Source organism: Natrix helvetica (assembly GCF_964273705.1).
Source record: "Natrix helvetica genome assembly, chromosome: 3".
NCBI classification, from domain to species: domain Eukaryota; kingdom Metazoa; phylum Chordata; class Lepidosauria; order Squamata; family Natricidae; genus Natrix; species Natrix helvetica.
This window is the reverse complement of record NC_138549.1, coordinates 1,221,050-1,245,977: the sequence shown is the minus strand read 5'-3', so window position 1 is coordinate 1,245,977 and position 24,928 is coordinate 1,221,050. Positions and strand designations below refer to the sequence as shown.

At 53.6% G+C, this 24,928-nt stretch overlaps 1 protein-coding gene across 1 annotated transcript; it reads right to left on the bottom strand.

The window, feature by feature from the left end:
• Positions 1 to 185: 185 nt before the first annotated feature.
• NKX1-1 (NK1 homeobox 1) lies at positions 186 to 4,391 on the bottom strand (the record flags this gene model as incomplete). Its single annotated transcript, XM_081947605.1, has 2 exons — positions 4,015 to 4,391; positions 186 to 1,015 (listed from the first exon to the last, which is right to left on the bottom strand). The coding sequence occupies exons 1-2, from the start codon at positions 4,388 to 4,390 to the stop codon at positions 186 to 188; spliced, it is 1,206 nt and encodes a 401-aa protein (XP_081803731.1). The 5' UTR covers position 4,391.
• Between the last annotated feature and the right edge of the window lie 20,537 nt (positions 4,392 to 24,928).

The following is a 24,928-nucleotide window of genomic DNA, read 5'->3' as shown; positions in this document are numbered from 1 at the left end:
GCCCCCGGCCGAGGCGGCTCCCAGTCGCTGCCAGAAGCCAGTCCAGGAAGGCCGATGGCGCCAGAGCCTTTCGCAGTTTCTGCCGGCCGGGAAGGGGGTCGGGGCCGGCGGCTCCGGTGGGCGCCGCAGCTGCAGCCAAGTCCCGGAGGTCCCGCGGCTGCTTCTTCCCTGCAGTCCGGCCGCCTTCAGAGGTGCGGCGTGTAGAAGGCGGGCGCGCCGTAGGTCTGCGAGCCCAGCACGAAGGGCGAGAGGACGGCGGCCGGGCCGGGCAGGAAGGGCAGCTGGGCGGCGCACACCAGCCCGCCCGCCGAGTGGCTGTAGGCGCCGGGCGGGCCGTGCATGGCCAGGCCGTGGTTGACCATGGGCGGCGAGTGGCTGAGCGGGCTGAGCGCCCCTGACAGGCCCCCCGCGCCCCCGCCCCCGCCCCCCACCCCGCCGCCGCCGCCACCGCCGCCTGTCGGGGCGCTGGTGTCGGCGCCGGGGTTCTGCTTCTTCCACTTGGTGCGCCGGTTCTGGAACCAGATCTTGACCTGCGTCTCGGTCAGGCTGAGCGAAAGGGCCAGGTTGAGGCGCTCGCATACCGACAGGTACCGCGTGGCCTTGAACTTGTTCTCCAGCGCCACCAGCTGCTCGTAGGTGAAGGCTGTCCGCGCCCGCCGAGGCTTGCCCGACTTGGAGTCCGAACCAGGGCGCTTCCGCTTGGTTTTGCCCCCCGACGGCGGGGTGCCGGCCTGGCCCTGGGGAGGCGACGGCTGCTGCGGCGGTGGCGGCTGCGGGACCCCCGGAGCGGCTCCGGCCGGCTGCCTCTGGGGGCTCTGGCCTTCCTCGGCGCCGAGCCCCCGACCGGCCTCCACGGCGCTGCCGTCGCTGTTGCAACTCTCCTCGCTGCCCAGCTCCTCTTCGTCTTCCTCGTCCTCCTCTTCCTCCTCGTCCGGCGCTTCACTTTCGGGCAGGGGGCTCTCCCGGTGCACCGATTCCAGTCCCACCTCGTCGCTCGGGTACAGCTCTCCGGGTTCTGTGCGAAAAAGAGAGAAAGCTAGTCTGCGGGCCCCGGGCAGCCCTCCCGCGGTGGGGGGAGGCGGCGAAACGGGGCGGGACTCCAAGCCGAGCTTGGCCCGGGTGAGAGAGCCGAGCCGTCCCTGGACGTGTTTCTCCCTCCCCTATTATGACAGCAGGGCTTCCCGCCTGGAAGGACCTTCAGCACCACGGACAGCGGCGTCTCGGTAGAACCGCCCTGAACTGCCCAAAGCGGACCCAGCAACTGCTAGGAAGAGGGGAGGAGATCCGACTCACCGCCTAAAAGACCCCCACGGGATCCCCCCTCCACCGCGCCTTGCTCCCCCACTCTTTTCTTGTCTGGCCTGCTGGCCAAGCGAAGGTCGGGGGCCAGGCAGACCAGGTTGGAGACCAGAGGGGGTGCAGGGCCTAAGGAAGGGCTCCCGTAGGGGTCTTGGATTAAGGAAAAGGCGAAAGGCCACACTGTCGTAAGGAGGGTGGCTCGGGAAGCCTGCTATTCCTGCGGCAACGGGGTCAAAGACGCCCGGAGGGGAAAGAAGGCTAGAAGCGACCTGGCTTCCTTTTCCTCTCTCTTCGGATCCTGGGGGCCTTGCGACACGGACCCATTTCCCCGAGTCTCCCCCACCCCCCGGCCATCCTGCTGGTTTGGGCCTCGAGCAACACTTCTCGGCGAACCACCGAAGCCCAGAATCCGCTCTCCCCGCCCAGCCTTTCGGAAGGCCGCCGCGGCGTCTCGCTTCTGCCTCTGCCGGCGCTTGGGCAGGATCCGCGGAAGGCCCGAAGCCTCCAAGCAGCCCAAGTTCTCTCCCAGTTTGGAGCCTTTGCTGCCGCAGCGGAGCCACCGGGCGCCCGTTGCTTGGAGCGCGGCTTCGACCCGGTGGGAGCGCGAGGGAAGGGCGCCCATGCGCGGGGAGCGAGGCAGCCTTCCCCTGGGGGGCTTGGCGGAGCTCCGGATGTCCCGCCGGAGCGGCCCTCAGCTTCGCCATCCGGCGGGAGCCTGCCCCTGTGCATCGAAGCCAACCCGGCTCCGCTTCGGAATTCCGGGGTTCCGTTTGTGGAAAGTCGGGACGTTCCCAATAACCCCACATTTGCAAGGGGGCCGGTTCTGACTGACTGCCAGGCGCCTGTCTCTGGTCGCGAAGCCAAGAAAGGGATTGTTGGGCCAAAATCCTCTCCCTAAGAGACGTTGCTAGGAAATCTAAACCAAAACCGATTTCTGGGGAGGCAGCCCTGTTTGGGGAACGGGGATGGGAGGGCACAAACGGGGCAACCCGAAGGAAAGGACATCGCGGCTGGGCGGGACTCATTTCTGGGCTCCCCTTAATTGCTGGATGTGAATAACGGTAGAAATGACCCTCTGCACGCACCAGACGCCCTGGAGCGCCTTCAGCGTGTCCCCGTTTTAATTCGACTCCAGAGAGCCCGGAGGGGCGTCCCGGGCCAGGAGCGGAAGGAGGGATGGGCGGAAAAGAGCCTTGGAGGTTTAGGGGGCGCTGAGGCCACTTCATCCTTTTCCCGCGCCCGATTCTCCACGCCAGGCTCACTTAGAGCTGAGTCTGATTTGGGCCGCCCCGCGCACCCGCCCGCCCGGCGGCTAAGGCCAGGGACAGGCTCCAGGCCGAGGCCTCGGTCCCGCCGGCCACCGAAGCCCCCCTAGGTCCCTCTGCCCCGGGCGTCCCTTCGAAGTCGGGAAAGTTTTCGGAGGAGGAAAGAATCCAACCTGGCTTTGGGCACGTAAACCCGGGACGGGCGAGATCAGGACGAGGCGGGACGGGCTGGAGGACGCTCGCTCGATGCTGGGCACTTTCGGCTGGAGAAAGTTGCTTCTCCCGAGGGTAGCCGGGCTGTCTTCGGCCGGGGAGGGGGCGCCGGGGGCTGGGAAGGGGCGGCTGGAAGAGCGGGGCGCGCAAGCGAAGCAATCTGGCGACCGGGTCGAACCCGGTCGATAGTCCACCCTAATAAGTGTAATAGGTTTTAATCGAGTAATTATCCGAATTTGGGCCCTATAATTTAGATGTTAGGCCGGCGTTTGCAAGGTGGTTGAAAGAGATATGCACAGCTCGATAATAGGATATCGACCGGCTGAGCCCGACAGGCCACTCCGGGGCGATTTCCCTCCATTATGCAGCCTCTTTACGCGGCTAAGCACATTTCGCTTTAAATGTAATCGAAGGAATTTAATTGTTTTTCCAGAGATAACCGGCGTTTTGTCACAATTAGTCTGATTTGCCCCTAAAAAAGAGAGCGAAAGGTGGGGGCGGGAAAGAAAATTGAATCTGTCGCCGGAAGCGAAAGGCCTGAGCGGTGAAAACGAGGGAGGGGGGGGCTTCAAGTAACCAAGAAAGCAAAGCCCCTCCCTGTCCCCACACCAGCCTCAACTAAAGGGGGGCAAAGGAAGGACTGGCGTGGACGGAGGGGAGGATGGGAGGCACGCGCGTGTGAAAGTTGCAAGGGGGCTACGCGAGGGGATTGGCCGGGGGAAGCTTCTGGCAGCGGTCCGGAGGCTGCCGGGCAAGCTTCGTCCAAGGCCGAGCGACGCGGCTGGGGCATCCCCAAGGCGGATAGCCGGGGCCGGCGTTGCACCCTGGTCTTTCCGCGGCTTCCCTCCCCTCCTTCCTCTTGCTCCCTGGGAGCAGCGCCCAGTTCGGCCTTCGGGGCACCAAGTGAGAGCCGGGACTTTCTCTCCGCCACGGGCGCACGGGGCTGGGAAGAGGCTGGCGGCGTTGGCCGGTGCAAACTTTCCCCAATTCTCTCCCAAAAGTCCCGCTAGGACCCCTTGCTTCCCCCTCGGCCTCCGTGCCGCCCTCCGGCTCCTCCATCTATCTGTCCGGCGCAAAGCGGGGACTCTCCGGGCCCCGGGCGGCTCTGGCAGGGGAAGGCTCGCACCAGCCTCAGTGGCGGCTTTGGGAAGGATGCGGCGCTGCTCTCCGCAAGAGTTCAGCCCGACCCCCGTCCCAGTCCCCCCCCCTCAAGTTTCCCCGCGGGAGCGGGACTTACTGCACCCGTCGAGCGAGGGCTTCCTCCTGCCGGCCTGGAAGTCTTCGGACGCAGCATTGGGGTCGCCGCCCGCCTCCTCCGGCTTCTCGTCGGTTCCCAGCGCAAAGTCGGTGCCGGCCGCCGCGGCCGCCGCCTTGTAGAGCAGGGCGCATTGCCTTCGGCCCTTGCTGTTGAACTTGTTGGGGTCCAGGATGTCCAGCACGGAGAAGGGGGTGGTCCGGTGCACCACGGCCCCCGCCGCGCCCGCCCCCTCCGGCCCGGGCAAAGTGCTGCTGTTGCCGTTCTCGCTGCCCGGCCTGTCCCGGCTCACCGGGCACGAATAGACGGGGGGCAGGTCGCTGCTGGGCGCCAGGCGCTGCTCCGCGTGGCTTTCCATGCCGTCCTCCCGCCAGCTGCCCGGTTCTCCCAGGAGGCGCTCCGGAGGGCTCCCTACCGCCGCCGCTGTCGGTGCCGGAATATAGACGTCACCCACCTGAGCCTGGTCTCGTCTCACGTTCATGACTCTGCCCCCGCCTGCTCCCCCTCCCCCCTCCAGATGACTTCCTTCCTTCCTTCTTTCCTTCCCTGTGGAGGAGGAACTTGGCAGAGAAAGCGAGGCGGGGCGAGGAAGCTTCTCTTCAAAGGGTCCGCCGCTTCTCCTCCTCCTCCTGGGACAACTTGGGCGTTTATTCCCCCATCTTTTCCTGGGACTGCGGTTTATTTATGCATTCATATTTAGCGCTGGGTGGTAATTGGCTACAAATTAATCCCTTGCCCATAATGGGCCGCAATCTCCGTCCCGAAGGAGACCCCGAGGAGCTCGGAGGAGGCGGGTGGGGGAGCTCGGGGGTAGCGGCGGAGGGCGTGAAGGATGGCCGGGCTGCTGGAGATATACTTAGCTGTCAGCTCTGTTTTAACGCCCCTCCACTCATCTGGAAAGCATCTAAATAGCCTTATTTGGAGCGGGGGGGGAGGAGGGGGAGGCGCCGGCTTTGAAATAATTGAGGGATCCAGAGCAACGCCGCGATTAGGCGCCTCCGTCCCCCCGAGGACGCGCGTCGTTGGCTCGAGCGACGCCGTTCCAGCCAGCGGTGTTGTTATTCCTGGGCCGGACGCATCTGCCCAGCTGGATTTGGGGATCGCCCTCCACGGAATAAACGCCCGTTCCCACGAGCAAGGCACAAGCCAGGGCACCCGCGTTAGAAAAGCCGGCAGGGCTCGGCGGGGCAGTCCTGAGCCTTCCACACAAGGCCAGGAATGACGCGCGTCAGGGGGAGCCAGACCCAGGTTCCTACCATCGTGAAATCTGGGCTGACCACAGAAATTGTCTTATTTTTTTCTACTGGAATGAAAATCGCCAAGAATGGTGGAATTTAAAGAAGGGTCGATTTGCCCCAGAATGTGGCAGCTCCAGTTTTACCGCCAGCCAAATTAGGGGAGGGGGCGAAAAAAACACATTCCACCTGCCCCATCTCGTACAGAAAACCCCGAGGGTGCAATTCGGGGCAGCTGCCCCCATTCCTGCCTGGCGTTTCTTGTGCCTTTCCCGGCCTCCCCCCCCCCCCCCCGCCGGCCCCGGATCTCCGCTTTTCCGCTCCGTCTGAAGGGCCGGGAGGAATAGAGGGAAGTGAGGGCGATGTCCCGTCCCCCTCCCCCCCCCCGCGACACATGCAAAGGCCGTTTGTAATTCCCGCGAGCAACGATCCCTGGGAAGGCAGCCCTTCAAACTCGGGAGGCACAATGGGCCAAGCCACCTTCTGCAATTCGGACACGGCCGGCCGTGCTTAGTCCATCGGCTGAAGGGGCCCCAGGAAGGCCCTGCGGGGAGGTAGCCAGCGGCCAGGGATCCCACGGAGGGTCAAGCACAGGAGCCGGCGCGGCCGTGGCTTCCTCGGGAAAGGCGGATGGAGGCCATCAGGGCAGGCCCAGCTCGGAAGGGTCCCCCTCCCGGGACAGGCGAAGGGGAGACCCTGCCAGAAGGGCCCTGAGATTGGGGGGCCCTCGGCTGCCCCGCTGAAGCGGCCCCATGTCTTGTGCCTAATCACAACTGATTGCCAATTAGGGCTTTATTTGCGCCATCGACCCCCCCCCCCCGCCTGCCAGCTCCGCTTCTCTTCCCTGGGGAAGTTGGGGTTGGCGCCCGGAGCCTCGGGGAGCCCTGGCAGGCGAGGGGAGGCCGCCCGGGAGCGCAAAGACCGCCTCCGCCGCCTTTTCTGCAGCGGCTCCCAATCCGGAGCGAGAGTTAACTGGGCGGCCCCCTCGGGCAGAATCGGCGGAGGACGGGGCTTCTACCCGGAGGTCTTGGCGCTTTTCCCTGGCTGAGCGGGAAGCCGATCGCCCAGCTCTGCAGCCCACCGGGGGAGGAAAGCCTCGCCAGCAACCGTTCGGGAGAGGCCCTGAAGGCGGAGGAGGCGGCCTGGGGGTCCCCGTCGAGCTCACCGGGCGGCCTTTCCTTGCAGTTGTCCCCGGGCAGCGGGGCGAGCTGGGTGGACAAAAGGGGGCGAGGGGCTCCCTCTGCTGCTTCGCTTGCCTCCCCTCCCCTCCCCTCCCGAGAGCCCCAAACTTCTTTTTTAATTAGATCTTCCCAAGTCCAGCCAACAAATGGACCTGCTCCTTCGCCCATCCATCACCGGCCTTGCCACGGCGAACGCACCTCTCGGGGTAATTAAGGACATTTATCGTGGTGGTAAAACAGTTTAGCAGCCCTTGTTATATGGGGAAGGTCACTTTGATGGATTTACATGGGGCCAACGGGCGGGGGGGGCGGGACGGTGACTTCGGGCAGGAGGGGGATTCTCCCCCCCCCCCGCCCAGCGCATTGATCAGAGACGCGCTCCGGGAGCACCCAAAGGTCACCGCGGGAGAAGGCAGGGGGGGGGGAGAAATCCGTTTCCATCTTCCGACCCGTTCCCCCTCCCCGGGGGGCGCATGGGGGGGGGGGAGGCAAGGAGACTCCCCCTTCCTTAAAACCATCTGCCCTCCGTATGTAAGCGCGCACAAATCCGCGTGGGCAAACAGGTATGTGGAATAATACATATGGATCTAGTGACTTCACTCTTGCGACGCAGCGAAGATCCGGCTGCCGTCGGTGGGTCTCCGTCCCAGGGCCGGGCGTGGGCGTCGGGGCAGGGGGCGCTTTCCATGTTGGCGCAAAGCATCTCGCTGGGGCAGGCGCAGCCCCTTCTCTCTGTGTGTGTTTGCTGAGCAGGAGCGAAAAAGAAGGACGTCGCTCTGCAAACCGCTTGCACTCCACTCGTGATTCTTTTCTCCGGAAAGCCTCGGGCAGAGGGGGGGGGCAGAGGCCGAAGGCAAATGGGGTCTTTGCCGGCCTCTTCGATGGGCCGCTGGATCTGGGCCCCCTTGCCCAGGTCGCAGCGGGAGGAGGAGAGCCGAGCTTGTTTTTCTGTGCAGGGAATCCGACACAAGGCGCCCTGTTGCTGCCCGCACCGGCTCTTGCGCTGGTTGACCTTCACAGCGCCCCCGCGAGGTAGGCTGAGGCGAGACTCGGAAGCAGGCCCTCTCTTCCTTTTTGCGGTCCCCGCCGGCATCCAAGTCACGTCGGGAGCCCTTTGGCGGATCTGGCCAAGCAGAGGGAAATATTTGCCGTCCAACCCAATCCCTTTCCCCTCCTCCTCCCGGGCAGCTGGATCCGCCCTTCCCTTCTCTTCCACGGGGATCTCCTCCCCCGGTAGCGCACCTGGGAAGTTTCGCTAGACAGTGTTCGCGAGGCCGAGCGACCCCCGATTCACACACACCTCAATGCCGCCAGCCGCAGGCTGGGACGAGCGATGCCCCCCACGCCCCGCCCCGCCTTCTTCCTTTGGCCGAGACCCCTTTGGGGCCAAGGTTGGACCCCCACATCTTGTGCCCAGGCCCGCGGGTGAGCGCCGACGCTTCCAACTCTCTTATTCTGCATTCCGCGCTTGGCTACTGCTCCTGGAGCCTCGTTCCCACGTGCCCTGCCGGTCTCCTCCTGGTCCAGAGCAGAAGGAGCGAATGGAGTCTGGGCGCTAAGCCCGTTGAGAGTGGCCTCCTTCAACTCGGACCCTCTCCTTCCCTCCCTCCGTTCCTTGTATTGGAGACAGCCAGCTTCCCCTCGGGGGTGACTGCCCCTTCCCCAAAGGATCCCAGCCCTGCCTCGCAGGAGGTGTTGCTGGAGGGAGGGGATTCCGCCACTCGTCTGGGGCCTGGCCAGCTGCAGCTCCCGGGAGGCAGGCGCGGGTTTTAGGAGGCCGGGGCTTGCCCGGGTGGGCTGCACTGTCAGGAGCCTAATTGAGGTTAATGCTTCCTCCGCCGTTGCGGGATTATTAAATTAATAGGATCACACCACGAATCCTAATTAGAAGTTTAAAGGACGGGAGCTCGCCTCTTCCCTCTCTCGCCCACCTACGGCGGTCGGGCAGGGGCGAGCAGGTGGGTCCCGCCCCAGCGCCAAGCCGCGTCCGGGGGGGCCCTCCACCCGCGCCATGGACGCAGCGACCGCTTTGAGGTCTCCAGCGAGAAGTGAGACGGGGGGGGGGGAGGATCGCGTGATCCCTGATGGATCTCTTGGGGCGTGTGGGGGCCCCTGACCATTTTCTGCCAAGGCGGCCTCGACGGCGCCCCCTTCCCCTCTCCCCGCTAACCCACAGCCCTGCGGCGGCGGGAGGGAAGGGGGAACCGGGCCAGGCTCAGTTCCGGCGGAGCGGCTATTGAGACCCGGGCCAGGCCCTTTGCACTCCACGCGCCGGGCTGAGCCCTCCGGCTGCTGCTACTTTCTGCGCCCCCGGCCTCTTTTCTCTACCGCCGCCAGCTCCCCCCCCTCTCTCTCTCTCTTTCCCTGCAGCCCCCCCCCCCTCTTTCCCCTCGCCCGTGGCTGCTGCCGCGACATATTGAAGGCGAGGAAAAGGAAACGTTAAGATCAACCGGCAGCTTCGCCGAAGCTTTAACGATTTCAAATGAGGTCTGACTCGGGTGAGAATCTGACAATTACCCGTCAGGATGGCAGATGATGGTTAAAATTACCGGGAATCAATATTCTCTCCGGGTGTCTCTGCCTGATAAGAGAGACCAAGACAATGTTGACTATTAAAGTCGACAGCTTGAGATATTACACTATTAGTTATGCTATTTTTAATAATCTATAATATTTGGGCTATAATTAATTAATTATACGGGTCAGATAATATCTGGGGCTGGAATTAGGTCTGAAGGGTCTATTAAGGTCGGTAATGAGAATGGGGAAATCTAATCTAAGGACGTAGCAGCCGTGAAGGGACAAGGCGGCGGCGGCGGCGGAGTTCAAGCAGCCCCAGCCGCAGGAACCAGCCAGCGAGCGGGAGGCGCGCGGGGGAGCCCACGCGGGGAGAGTCCCGAGCCGCCGGCCTGCCCGGGGGCGTCCCACGCGGGGACCGGAGCCCGAGGCGGGGCGACCCGCTTAAGAACGCCACGAAGGAAGGAAAGAAGCGCCGCTCCAATAATTTTTTATTTTTATTTTTACGAAAACGAAATGGAGCAACGGGACGGGTGGAAAGCTGGGATCCCGCCGGCTTCCTCGCGGCGTTTTTGCGGGTGGAATTGGCCGCGCCGCTCCTGGTCGCGCCGGCCGAGCTCCTTGGCAAATCCACAAACGAAGTCCGTCTTCGGGACCTCGACGGGGGACGAGGACGTCCCGGGCTGCGCCTCTCTACCCGAGGAGGGTCCCACTTGAATGTCGTCTCGGCCCCGGTACCCAAAAATTAACAAAAATATATCCCAGAAGTTTCACATTTAACCTTTTGTCTTAAATGCTGAAGCGGCTTTTGCACGTTTTCCTTTCGGAAACACACACACACACACACACACACACACACACACACGTCGAGTTTATTCGAAATGATTCAGACGTGCTTTGGGGGGAAACGGGAGGTTAGGAGAGGGTGATGAGAATCTCGCCTTAAAATCGAGGGAGCCCCGCTCACCCCTCGGCTTCCTCGCTCTCTCTGGTGCCAGGGTGTGTGACAGTCTTGTTGCGTTGCCGTTTTTACCTGGGTGCTGAAAGCCAGGCGCCAAAGCGGACACTCTTTATCCAGAGGCGCCTCTGCACCCCGAAGGGTTGGCCTTGTGGTCAAAGGACAGGCGGTGGCTGTTTTGCTATTAAACAATTAATCCTCGCAGTATAATTGCGGATATTTCCCTTGGCTTTTATTCTACTCTACCTTTTGACTAGTTTACACGTTGCTATTTGGGGGGGGGGGTGTTGTTGTTTAACATAAAATGAAAGCCCCTAGGCTTTATTCGGATTGTTAAAATTCCCGTTAACAATTTTTCTGCTAGGAAGGACAGCTGATGAATAACGTTTCTTCGTCAAATTGTTTCAAAAGCCGGTTCTTTGCAAAAAGGCGATTTCAGGTGTATTTAACGCAGAGAAGTAAGTTTCTCTGACTGGCAGTTATCGGCTCTGAGTATCCTTTGCCCACTCACTTAATTCTTTTAATTATTAATACCAGGTGAGAAGACGTGATCAAAGCGCCTTGAGGAATAACAGTGGCACTAATGCAGAAATTCAGTTATTTCCTCGCCTCCCAAATTCTCTTTACGCGTTTGGGGGGGAAACCTCGTCGCCGGCAGGGAAATCCTTCCTCTCTGGGCTCAAAGCACCTCTGACCATTTTGCTTCCTTGTGATGCACGCAGGTAGAGCCTCAGCTGCCTACGGACTAGGTCGCTTGCTCCAGAGTAGGCAGGCAGGCAGGCAGGCAGGCGACGAAAGCTACGAATTGAGCAGGGGATCCCGTCCACTATCTGCATTCGGCGATTTGCTCGTATTTGGAAGAGACTTGCCGAGGAGGCAGCCTGGACGAGCTGACGTCACCGCGATTGAACTGACGACGCAAAGGAGAGGAGGAGACCTTAGGAAGAGCGCAGAGAAGAGCAACAAAGGGGATCAGAGGTCTCAACGGTGCGGTGAATGCCTGAAGGAGCTGGCTGCGTCTTACGAAGAGAGGACCAGGAGTGACATGATAGCAGTCTTCCAATATTTGAGGGGCTGCCCCAAAGAAGAGGGGCTCAACCCATTCTCCAAATCCCCCCAGGGCAGGACAAGAAGCAATGGATTGAAGCTCCTTAAAGAAATACCCATCCTAGAACCAAAGAGAATTTTCCTGATAGGACAATTAATCAATGGATCGGCTTTTCTCCAGAGGTTGTGGGGGCTCCTTCAAGAAGAGGCCGGACAGGCACTTGTTCAGTCTGGTAAAGGTTATCCTGCTTTTGAAAAGGGGGGGGGGTTGAACTAGATGACTTCTAAGGTCCCTTCCAACCTGATATTCACCGTTATAAACAGGGCATAAACTGCAGTCAACTTCTGGGTTTGGGCGATTCAGATCATTTACCGCCAAAGCTGAGGCAGAAATAGGTTTGATATTGGCTGCTGGAAGAGTCAGAATTGAGGGTCAGCGAGGGGGGGGGAAACCTGCCCTCCCCCAGGAATCTCTGAGGAAGCAGGAGAGCAAGATCTAAGAGAGATTTGGACCCGTCAAGAGAGATGGATGTGGGCTGCCGTTTTTTACTGGGAGAGGGAAGGGGTGGGCTGTGAGACACCAAATCAGCCCCCATGTGGAATTCTCCTCCTCTTCCAAAACGACTTCCTTGTTAGCATCTCCAGCTGGATGCTTTGCTATAAATTACACCGTTGTTCTTAAATTATTCCCTCCTTTCTTAATAGAAACCAAACAAGGACAAGAGGAATTCTTCGAGGGATCAACAAACGTCCCCGGATTCAATTCACACGGCTGGTTTTTCTTTTTTCTTGCATGCTCCAAAGTTAGCTTCGATTTGATTGTGTGATCCAGCAGAGTTATTTTCCTTTCCATCCATTTTTCAAAGGTTATATATCTTTCAGCCCCAACTCTACTTCCTGAGCTGCAACTCGGTTGAACGCCAGAATATTTGGGTTATAGCTGGGCCTGTGGAAGAAATCCTTTTATTCATTCGTCTGTTTTGCGTAACACCTTCAAGGGACTCATTAGGCTGATTCTGAAGGTTTTCATTTGCCTGGCCAGCTGCGATCCCCATTTTCTTCAGGGGGAAAAAAACACGGGTGAAAGAAAACGGAAATTGCTTCACAAGGGTTTGGTTTGTTTTCTCTAATCCTCTCAAAGTCTCCTCAAACTCACAGGAGACAGTCTGAAGAGAATTGAGCCTGGAGTAGCTTTGAGGCAAAAATTCTTGAACCCAAATCTTCTAATAACTGTACTAAATCAACAGTTCTTTTAAAGCTGAGCTCTTCCTAGCATCCTTGAATGGGGGTTGCCTGACTTGGTTGGGTCTTTGTTTTGACAGGGCTTGATCTGATAGGAGGTTGGGTTCCTACTCATGTGCAACCGAGCACTGATACCGGATAACATGGCTTGGCCTTTGACATATATGCCACATTCATCGCAACATTCCCTTCATTTCATGTCCTCCTTTGATTGTCTCCATGGAACATCTGTGAGGTCCTCTTATGACCTAAAGTCCAAATGACATCATCAGATGTGCTGATAGTGCCATCTTCTTGAAAACGTCCAGCAGGAGAGGACCTACAACTTCTGGAAGAAAGCTTATTCCATTGATTAATTGCTCTCCCTGTCAGAAAATTTCTCCTTGCTTTTAGCTTGGATCATTCTTTAGTGATCTTCCACCATGGATGGAAACTAACCAAGAAGAGAAGCAACCTAGAACTAAGGAAAAAATTCCTGACAGTGAGAACCATTCATCAGTGGAATGGCTTGCCATCAGAAGTTGTGAATGCTCCAACATTGAAAGTGAGAGGGATCTTGGAATCTTAGTGGACAACCAGTTAAATAGGAGCCAGCCGTGTGTGGCGGCAGCCAAAAAAGCCAATGCAATCCTAAACTGCATGAACAGAGGGATACAATCAAGATCAAGGGAGGTACTAAGACCACTCTACAAAGCCTTAGTAAAACCACACCTAGAATACTGCATCCACTTTTGGTCCCCACACCATACTATAAAAAAGATGTTGAGAGTCTAGAAAGAGGGCAGAGAAGAGCAACCAGGATGATGAGGGGCCTGGGGGCTCAAACATATCAAGAATGGTTGCAGGAACTGGGCATGGCTAGTCTAGTGAAGAGAAGGATCAGGGGAGACATTATAGCAGCCTTCCAATATTTGAGGGGCTGCCACAGAGAGGAGGGGAGGTCAAGCTATTTTGCAAAGCACCTGAAGGCCAGACAAGGAAGAATGAATGGAAACTGACCAAGGAGAGATTCAACCTAGAACTAAGGAGGAATTTCCTGACAGGGAGAACAATCAACCCATGAAACAGAAGTTGCCTTCAGACGTTGTGGGAGCTTCATCCCTGGAAGCTTTTCAAGAAGAGGCTGGACTGCCCTCTGTCAGAAATGGCGTAAGGCCTCCTGTTTGGGCAGGGGGTTGGATTAGATGACCTACAAGACCCCTTCCAATTCTGTTAATCTGTTTAATTAGGATTTCTACAGTGACTCAATGTTTAAATGCTTAATAAAAAACCTCATCTGAAAAAAATTATCAGATGCCCACCATTGTTCTAATGCAGCAACAAAAGGGGAATGCAAACCACTTAAACCTGGCTGGCCATTTTGCTTACTTTCTCCCTGGATGCAGAGACCAAAGCTGAGGTGGGAGGCTCATTTTTCAGCCGGGGAGATCTTGACGTGGCCACTACTTAATCCCTAAGGCCAGGCCATCTTTTGCAACCCCAAACCACCCCAACGAGGCTGTCGAAGTGATGTCCCGGTGTCTGGAAGCCGTCGGGGTCTGGATGGGGGACAACAGACTCAAGCTCAACCCCTCCAAGACTGAGTGGCTGTGGCTACCGGCACCCCGGTTCAGCCAGCTAATTCCATCGCTGGCCATAGGGGGTGAACAACTCCCCCCTGTGGAGCGGGCGCGCAATTTGGGCGTCCTCCTAGATGCCCGGCTGTCTATGGATGACCATGTGGCAGCCGTGGCAAGGGGGGCGTTCCACCAGGTTCGCCTGGTGCGCCAATTGCGCCCCCTACTGGACCGGGATGCCCTACGCACGGTCACTCATGCGCTGGTGACGTCTCGCCTGGACTACTGCAATGCCCTCTACATGGGGCTTCCCTTGGGACGCATCCGAAGACTACAGCTAGTTCAGAACGCAGCCGCGCGGGTGATTATGGGGAGCTCAAGATACTCCCATGTGACACCTCTCCTGCGCGAGCTGCACTGGCTACCTGTGGTTTTTCGGGTGCGTTTCAAGGTATTGATTACCATCTTTAAAGCGCTCCATGGCACAGGACCCAGTTACCTGCGGGATCGTATCCTCCCGCACACATCCCTACGACCAATCCGCTCTCACAGGGAGGGACTACTACTGGTGCCGTCCACTAGGCAGTGCCAGCGGGCGACGCCTAGGGGTAGGACCTTCTCTGTGATGGGCCCAACCCTCTGGAATGACCTCCCCCCCGACATTAGAACTACCACTGACTTCCGTTCCTTCCGTCAAAAATTAAAGACTCACCTGTTTCGATTGGCTGGCCTGGCACATTCTTAGTTTTTACCTCCCGATGGATATATTTTAATGGGTAATTTTGGGTAATATTTTAACTCTTGGGTTACTAGAGTTTTTAATGTACTATATTTATTATTCTATATACAGTCTTGTAACCTCCTCCACCTACGTATTTAATTATTTAACTGTTTTATGTATGTATTTTATAACGCATTTTAGTGACTGTACACCGCCCCGAGTCCCTTTCGGGAGAGGGGGCGGTCTATAAATTCGAATAATAATAAACAAAGGCAGGAGAACGAGAGTTTAATTTTTTTTAAAAAATGGTTCTTCTGCTCTCACATAAAAATGCTTTCATTTGAGGAAGCAAAAAAAGGGGAATAAAAAAATAAAGAACTACTTTAGGGGGACTAAAAACAGAAGACGCATAAGACAACCACAACTTCACAATTCATCACAACAGTGAATTTACAGAGTCCTCGACTTGCAACAATTCATTTAGTAACCAAAGTTACAACAGCTTTGAAAAAAGTGACTTATGACCGTGCTTCACACTTATGACTGTTGCAGCATCCCCATGGTCACGTGATCAAAATTCAGACTTTTGGCAACTGACTCGCATTTATGACGGTTGCAATGACCAGGGGTCACGTGATCCCATTTTGTGACCTTCTGACCAGCAAAGTCAATGGAGGGGAGCCGGGTTCACTTAGCAACCATACCTCTAACTCACCAGTTGAAGCAATTCACTTAACAACTGTGGCAAGGAAGGTCATAAACTGGGGCAAAACCCCTTGAACAGAAATGTTGGGCTCAATTGTGGTTGTAAGTGGAGGACTACTTGTTTCCTGTTTAGTTCACTGACCTTCTCGCTCCACCCAACTCCTTCGGAGAGCTTTGACCAACCTCCCCTTCCTAGGGAGGGTTGTGGAGAATGGGGCCCCGTGGCAGGTCCAGAGGACAGCGGGTGAAGTGGATTACCTGGGGCCCTTTCAGTCGGGATTCCAACGGGTAGGAGGCCCTGGACGGCTTTGATCGCGCTCTTGTGTGGCCTCTGGTGGAGACAGGATCAGGACGACACCATGGAAATGTCACAACCAATGGACTTCTTGAGCCAGGAATTTCCTCCAAAAGTTGTGAATGCTACAACACTGGACGTTTTTAAGAAGAGACTTGACAGCCACTTAATTCCAACCTGGAATTAAGGAGAAACTTCCTAACATTGCGGACAGTTAACCAGTGGAACGGCTTGCCACCAGAAATCGTGGGCATTCCATGACTGGAGAATTTTAAGAAGAGACTGCACAGCCACTTGCCTGAGATGGTACTGTAGATTCTCCTGCCAGAGCAGGGGGCTGGACTAGAAGACCTCCCCTTCCAAGTTCTTTCCTATCCTATCCTATCCTATCCTATCCTATCCTATCCTATCCTATCCTATCCATTCTATTTCTATTCCTATTCTATTTCTGTTCTGTTCTCTTCCATTCCTCTTTTGTTGAAGTCACACTTTCTAATGTGACTTTTGAATTTTTGCCTCCTATTGAAAATGCTGCCTTCTAGAACTTTCTTCACACCTTCCTCCCGCCTTCCCTTCTGTCCTGCAGGTTGCGCCCATTCAGTCCATCTAATCTCTCCTGGCACATTTGGTCCCTCAGCCTCTGCACCATTTTTGTTGACTGTTCCTGGACTTGCTCAACCTTATCAAAATCTTTTTTTTTTTTTCAGGTCTCCAGAACTGGAAGGCCAAATTAAGTTATATTTGCTGGCTATCGTCCCTCAGGGAAGGGTCTGGGAGAAAGGGCTGCCATGTACTTTAGAATAGAAGAGCAGAGTTGGAAGGGACCTTGGAGGTCTTCTAGTCCAACCCCCTGCCTAGGCAGGAAACTCTATACCGTTTCAGACAAATGGTTATCCAACATCTTCTTAAAGACTTCCAGTGTTGGGGCATTCACAACTTCTGGAGGCAACTTCTGTTCCACTGATGAATTGTTCTCACTGTCAGGAAGTTTCTCCTCAGTTCTAGGTTGCTTCTCTCCTTGATTAGTTTCCACCCATTGCTTCTTGTTCTACCCTCAGGTGCCTTGGAGAATAGCTTGACTCCCTCTTCTTTGGGGCAACCCCTGAGATATTGGAAGACTGCTATCATGTCTCCCCTAGTCCTTCTTTCTCTTAAGCTAGACATACCCAGTTCCTGCAACTGTTCTTCATATGTTTTAGTCTCCAGTCCCCTAATCCTCTTTCTTGCTCTTCTCTGCACTCTTTCTAGAGTCTCCACATCTTTTCTACATCGTGGTGACCAGAACTGGATGCCGTATTCCAAGTGTGGCCTTAACAAGGCCTTATAAAGTGGCATTAACCCTTCACGTGATCTTGATTCTATCCCTCTGTTGATGCAGCCTAAAACTGGGTTGGCTTTTTTGGCAGCTGCTGCACACGGCTGGCTCCTATTTAAGTTGTTTCCCACTAGGATTCCAAGATCCCTCTGACAGTTACTACTATTGAGCGAGGTACCACCTATACTTGTGCATCTACACAGGGTCTTTGCAGCCCTAAGAACTGCAGGAATAACAGCAACACCAAAACCCGTTCTCCCAGGAAGGCTGCCCTGCGCGAAGCCCCGGATATTGACCTGCTGCTCTCCTTATGCTTATATGTTTCTACTTTTACAGAGATCTTCCAGCCAAAGAGGAATGCCGGATGTAATAGCCAGCCATCCGTCCTGAACCCCGGGGCCAACGGATTGCTGGAGGCATCTGAATTACCGTATGCTATTACTGTATTTTAGGAACCCGTAATATCCACCATTACTTCCCCACGTGGAGAGTCCTTAGGCTGCCCGGCTGTTGACATTTTCTCTTCTTGGGCAAACATATATATTGTAGTGTATCCAATACGATCACTAGAGTGTAACCAGAGCAGCCGAGTTTGAGCAGAGATAATTAAAGCCCAGCGTTCTCCACTGTTACAATTACAAGTACTTGGGAGAACAATGACAAGGTCAACGTAGGAATAAAAGCATCAATCAGGGGTTACAGTCCCTTAATAAAACAATAACCCAACGGTTGGGAAGGGGAGCGACAGCTAAGAATGAATTGCTTCCTGGGACACGTGTTTCTTTTCTTTAAAAAGCCTCAACATAAACATGGGGCAGTGTAGCACGTTGAGCTAATTCAGAGCAATTGGTACCCACTGGGGGGTCTGTTTTTGAGAGACTGGGAGCTGATCCTTGACTCTAAGAACGAATGTTTAGGACTGTCGTGAGAATCTGACTCTGTAGGAAGCGGGTAAAGCTAAAGGGGCTAAATAGAGGTTGCTGCTTTCATGAGCAGCTTCATGAAAGCAGCTGCATCGTTTGGAGGGCTGGTGCAGAAGCCTGGGGGGAAAAAAGGCCACCATTTTTTTTTTGTTAATAAATAGCAGAAACAGGGACGGCACAACAATGGCAAAGGATGTCGCCCCAAGCATGCAACTGGTCATGTGATACATATGTAGGATGTTAAAACCCATCCCTCTGCTAGAAAAATGAGATATCCTGGGAAATATTGAAAAGGCAGAATATTATATTTCCCTAGATCAGAAATGGAGAAACATGTTTTTAGGCAAGAAAAAGACTCACTCTTAATAGCCCCCACCCTTGTCAATGGGCCATTAAAAGGCCTGAGCCAGTCTATTCTACATAACAAAGATCTCCCCCCTCCAACACTAGGGGATTAAGGCCTGATAGTATTACCCATCTCACCACAGGGCACCTGGGAAGAAGCGATGCTCAACCAAGCTTGGATTCAAAGCACAGCCTAGAGAGTTGCCCTGGGAGTCTGACAGCCAATCAGAGTACAAGATCAAGATCAAAGCCTAGAGAGGGCATAAAACTCCCCAATTATTTTCAAAGGAAATAATTTTAAATGACCACCACTACAAAAAAAAATGGCCCTGGTCAATCTCCATTTTTTAAAAAGAAAAATGTCCATGCGTCCATCTCTATTTTTTTTTAAAGAGGAAAAAAACCCACCCTTGATTTAAGGGGACTTTGGAAGATGTTTCTAAGTCCGCCCTTGTTTCAAAAACCAGGACAGCGGAATATAAAACGACAGAGCTCAAATTGATTGTAGGTGGATGGTGGAACGATTGAATTTCTGCCTTATTCTACTAGCCCCAAAGAGGGGGCCTTCTGGGGGCAGCGCCTGGGCCTTCTTTGCTTACAGGCAGCTCTGCCAAAGGATGGGAGAAACTGCTACACCTGTGGAATGTTGGCCTGGGTGCTGCCATCCCCTCTCAAAGCTGACCATAGCCACATAAGCAAAGCGGCTGTATATAGCTAGTCCTTGACCTATGAACACAACTGAGCCCAAAATTCATGTCGCTAAGTGAGACAGTTGTTACCCCATTTTACGACCTGTCTGGCCACAGTTGTTAAGTGAATCACTGCCGCTGTTGTCAGTAACCAGTTGTTAAGCGAATCAGGGCTTCCCCCTTGACTTTACTTGTCAGAAATGAGATCACGTGATCCTGGGACATTGCAACAGTCATAAATATGAGTCAGTTGTCCAGAGTCTGAATTTTGATCTCGATGTTCATGTGAAAAACTTGTCATTTTTTTGTTGTTGCCATTTTGGCTTTGAACGGTCACTAAACAGACTGTTGTAAGTAGAGAACTGCCTGTACATTATTGTTGATGTGTAAAGCCCCATTAGCCTGCAGGATTTAGCAAAGTTTACATAGCACTAATTATAAAACACAATTCAATCTCTGCACCAACCATATCCTATTTTCCCGGGGGGATTTATGATTTTTATTAACATTGGAGATATTATTATTTTCATAGGATCCTGACTCTTCTGCGCTTGACATAAACTTGCTCTGAACGTCAAGGATCTGCTCAGAATTGTGGTGGATACAACAATATTCTAAAGTGAAATATAATCAAAAGCGGCTTCAGGACCATCGCAAGACTGGGAGAAAACCAAAAGCAGATTCTTATATCGTTCATTAATAACTTCATTGTTTCCAAAGTGTACACAGCCGAGGAGTCTGCTTTCTATTGCTTAAAAAGAAAAAGTTACGATTTACAAGAAACGTAATCACAGCTTCCTTTTCTCTTTCCTCTCCTTTCATGCTCTCTTTTTCTGCATATATACACACACGGGGAACTATTGTTAATTAAGACGGTCTCCATTATAGAGCTAATTAACAATTAGCATAAACATAATTAGCTAACACTGACATTTAACTCATTACATTGTTTGAACAATTTTCAAAAATTGCCCTTAGTGGCATTCTGTCATCCTGAAATAATGGCAGTACTTTGTCATGTAAATTAAATGACATTTGTGTTGTTTCCTCTCCCATGTATGCAAGAAAGCTTTAAAATTATTATTATTATTATTACTTTTTAAAAAATAACCAGCTGTACAAAAGAAAGAATTTGAAGTTGTGCTAAAAATCGTGCGTGGCCTATCTATCCCTCGGAGTTTATCACAGGTGTTAAACAAGGAGAGATTTTAATAGCTGTACATTGCTAAGTCAAGCAGCCCTCTTATTCATATAGCTTCATTTTAGGGATTATTGTTCTTTTTTCCCCCCGCTACAACTTTTTGGAGTGCATATAGAAAAGGGGCGGGGCTTCAGTCACATGTCACAGCCTCCATATTAACTTTTTGGAGGCTTCCATGGACACCTCCACTGCCCCACCCCTGGTTTCTTGAAAGAGCACCTAAGGAGCAAAAGTGACGGTCGTGAGATACTGCAGATCTGATGTATTATATCCACCACCGACCCTGGTTTTCTTCATGGAGCCAAAACACAACGAGAGGAATGGATAAGCAGAGAGAAGCCCAAATCGCGTTTCTGTCCACTTCTGTCATTTGGAAGAAGAAAAAGAGTCAGATTGTGATAGTATTGGGTCAGATTAACATAATAGCAGAGTTGGAAGGGACCTTGGAGGTCTTCTAGTCCAACCCCCTGCTCAAGCAGGAAACCCTCTACCATTTCAGACAAATGGCTGCCAATCTCTTCTTATTACAAATCTCCAGTGTTGAAGCATTCCCAACTTCTGGAATCAAGTTGTTTCAGTGATTTAATTGTCCTCGCCGTCAGGAAATGTCTCCTTAATTCCAGGTTGCTTCTCTCCTTGGTTAGTTTCTATCCATTTGTGTAGACCACTGGTGCACTTGTGCTTATTCCAGAACGGTGACTCCATAAGTACATTTTGCATTTTGTATCTGATGGGAACTGCAGAAAATCAGAGGGAAACCGCAGGGAAGCAGTTCAGCAGCAGCAAGCAGGAGGCCACCATGCCATCCTTTGAAGCCAAGGGGGGGGGCACCCAAATAAAGACGCAAAGAAGACACATAATGGCTCTGAGGCTCTTAGTGGCCCATGGAAAAATGCCTCTTTCTCTGGTCTGCAACGTGAGAGATGCGGGATGGAAAGGAGTCAATTGGTATTGATTGTGGAGAATGAATATTAACTTCTGGAGAGCAAAGAGCAGAGATCATGATGGGAGGTTGACGGTCACCCCTCCCCCTCCATCCTTCCACAGAATAATATCACCATCAGGCTCCAGGTGGACTCAGACTTCCCTCCTTCCCAGGTGGGTCAAGTGAGGACCCAGGTTGTTGGGGGCAAATATGCTGACTCTGTAAACCGCTTAGAGAGGGCTGTAAAAGCACTATGAAGCGGTATATAAGTCTAAATGCTATTGGTATTGCCTTTCCTCCCTCCCTCCCTCCCTCCCTCCCCAGTGGCTAGAATGCAGTATTGCAGACTAACTCTGCCCAGTGCCAGGAGTTTGCTCTTGTCTGGCTCAAGGTTGACTCAGCCTTCCGTTCTTCTGAGGTCAATAAAATGAGGACCTAGGTTGTTGGGGGCAAGAGGATGACTCTGTAACCACTCAGAGAAGGCTGGAGAGCACTGCGAAGCGGTATATAAGTCTAAGTGCTGTTGCTATCTCCATGGGAAAATTGGGATGCTAGATTTTGAGGGGCCCTCCTCCTCCTCTCCGCAAACCCTAATCCTTTCTAGCACTGATGATGTTACCTAGTTGGGTCATGAAACGTCTGCAAGGAAACAACCGAGCTTAGAGAGCACCCAGGACACCTCATTTCAACCCTGAGCTACAAATGTTCTCCTTTATTGGCATGTTAGATTTTGTCCATAGAAGTCATAGAGTTTTAGCTCCTGTGCTCTGGCCTCGTAAGGAGCTTAACTTGGAACCCCCCCCCTCTTACGTAAATAAAAATAAAGGGGGGGAATCATTTTCTTACTCCAGGTAAATGGACATCTTCACCCACGACAGGCAAATAGAATCTTGGCCAAGGTTCAGTTCCATTCCCAGCCGGTCTTCCGTGACCCTTGTCTACTTGTAGGACATTTTTCTCACTCTCTGCTGCGTGCATGGAGATTGGATTTACACAGTGTGGCAGTGACCCTCCTAAGCCTCTGTGCGGTTGGAGCAGATTGCAGTTTTCAGTTGGTAATATGGGTTGCAAAGCTACACCACGTACACAAAACCAGGCCTGTACGGCCTCCGCACAAGAGCATTTGTAGTGTGGATCTACTCCGACCTCTGCTCAGGCAGGAGACCCTACGCCTGTGAGGAAGAACCTACGGCACGCAGGGCTCTCTGTGGGCTGGAGGGATTCCCCAGCTGCTCTTCTTGTCTCCAGTTCGCGCAGGCGTGCTGGCAAACCGATCTTCGCATGTGCAGGAGCCCTGGAAACCCAAAGAGCAGCTGGCAGGTGCACCTGTACACCCTGGTCACCTGGCCGTCGGGTTCCTGGCACTCCAGCTGGTGTGGAGACGAACCGTCTGGCACGCATTCATGCCCTGGGAACCGGGAGACCAGGTGGCTGTCAGGCAGGGACGCACACTGGCCGGCTGGACTTTGGGTTTTGGGGCTCTGGCGTCCAAGCGTCCACACTCGCACACGTGTTTCAGTTTGGGCACTCAGTGCCAAGAAGGTTTGCCCTCACTAGCCCTTAAAAGGATGCAAAGGACCAGCTTTGTCTGCAAGGGGTACCAATCCTTCCCTTCCCCACCACCCAGTCAGAGCTGAAGAAGCTTCTGGGATGGGAAGGGAAACATCTTCTTCAAAGAAAAACCAGAAAGTTTAGTTGCCTCCTGAAAAAAAAAAGCACCTTTTGGACAACCAGGACCTGGATGACAGAAAATCTCCATGGACCTTTTTACAATTTAGTTCCCTGGGACAATGTAGTTGGGGAAATGGAAAAAACCCAAGTGGAAGGGGGTGTTGCAGTGTAACAGAGAGGCCAGGCAATCAGGCATTGGAAAAGAAACGAGGAGGCCAATGGCTACAACTACTTGTTGTCGGGGTCCATGGTTGGTAGCCAAAGATGCCAAGCTATTGGGGGAACCTGGTCTCTTGGGAGAAGAGCTTCTTTCTCTCCTTTCTAACTTCCTCTGGAGTAAATTTGAGGGGGTGGGAACACCAAATAGAGGGGTGAGGAAAATTATCTTGCACATAACTCTTGCAAGTATGATTATATAGGGAGAATACAGGCAGACCTCGGTTAATGACCGGTTGCTTAGCAACTGTTTGAAAATACAATGGACCAATTGGAGGGTAAAGGTGAAGGTAAAGGTTCCCCTCGCACATATGTGCTAGTCGTTCCCGACTCTAGGGGGCAGTGCTCATCTCCCTTTCAAAGCTGAAGAGCCAGCACTGTCCGAAGACGTCTCCGTGGTCATGTGGCCGGCAGGACCTAACACCAAAGGCACACGGAACGCTGTTCCCTTCCCGCCAAAGGTGGTCCCTATTTTTCTTCTTGCATTTTTACCTGCTTTCGAACTGCTAGGTTGGCAGAAGCTGGGCCAAGTCACGGGAGCTCACTCCGTTACACAGCGCTAGGGATTCTAACAGCTGAACTGCTGACTTTTCTGATCGACAAGCTCGGTGTCTTAGCCACTGAGCCACCGTGTCCCTAACCTGAAGGTACTTACCTACAAACCCTCCTCCCTTCTAGCATTGAGGATGCTACCTAGTTGGATAATGAAACATCTGTTAAAAAAAACCCCACAGTCAAGCTCAGAGAGCCCCAAGGACACTTGCAAAGTTTTGGGATGATATCCAGAATAAATCTGTGCCGGATTCTGCAGGTAGGGATTTCAAAGCTATTAGGTAGGTATTCCACACAACAAGGATGCTACCAAGTTTAGCAACTGGCTCAGATATATTTCCATCCACAGAGCTTTGAACTGAAATGTTGGTACTCAACCATGAGCTACGTAGGAAGGTCTGCTCTGCAGTTGATATAGCCCCCCCCTCCGTCTGTTCCTGAGACGCCCCCTTTCCCACGGGTCCGAATGGTATGGGGAAAGGGAAGAGAGGCCCCCAAGAAAGGCCTCCCAGAGACCCCAGCAACTCCATGCCATGTCATCTTCTGCTGGTGTGGAGCTGCCTTGGCCGGCCAGCCGATGCCTCCCGTGGCTAAATCAAACGTCCAGGATCCTTGTTCAGGCCTGATTTTGGCTGTTAAGTGCTTGTCAAAGCTCAGAGCCCTTCTCACGACTCTATAAAATTCAAAAGAATTATAGGAGCTCCAGGGTCACATAATTCATTGCACAGTAGATTTAACCTGCCGGCAAGTAATTCATATTTGTGGGAATAATATTGTTTTCCACTTTCAGAGAGTTATCGCTGTGTCTCCCTTCCAGGTCACTGTGGATATCAAAAATCAATTTGGAAAGATGGATACTGTCAGCAAATAAACCATGAAGGCAGCGAAGCCTTCACTTTCCTCCACTCTTTCTGAATGGATGGAGGGAGGCGTCCAGACTTTTCCTCTCAGCCTCGGCGGCCTCCGCTGATTGTCCTCCTACGGACACTTGACTCTCCAAATCACGCCCTGCGTTTCTTCGGTTGTAAGGGTCACTTTTTCACACCGGAGGGCTTCCCAGCCCCCAGCCCAGCTGCCAGCAGAGCCTTCTTCACGGTCAGCAAGAGTTTGATTGCATTAGCTGCAGGGATGACACCGACAATCGGAGTTTATTTTTATTTTATTTTTTTCCCCATCAAGCGGCTGGTTTTCCTTTCTATAAGGAAAGTCTTATTTATTTTTCTTTCGGTGGCGGGCAAAGCGCCCGGCTTTTTCTCTTTAAGCTTGGCCATTCGGTTGAAACACATCCCTGGCGAGGTTACACTTAAAATGATTGGAGGGCTGCACTTGACAAGATTTAAAAAGCAATCTTTCGATTTGAAAATAGCCTCTGGGTCCCACCCGCACAAGGGCACATTAGTTATGTGTGGAAAGTGACAGTTGGAGTAAATGTGCAGCTGAAGAGGCATCTCTCGGTGGCTGAGGCAGGGGCCGTGCTGAGGCCGGGGGATTTCGGGCCATGCTCAGCTGAGAGGCGACCAAGATTTGCGGTTTTTGCAGCGATGAGCTTCTTTTTCTTTCAAATTAACTCTCCCACTCCTTCCAGTTACAACAGGGCCTTCG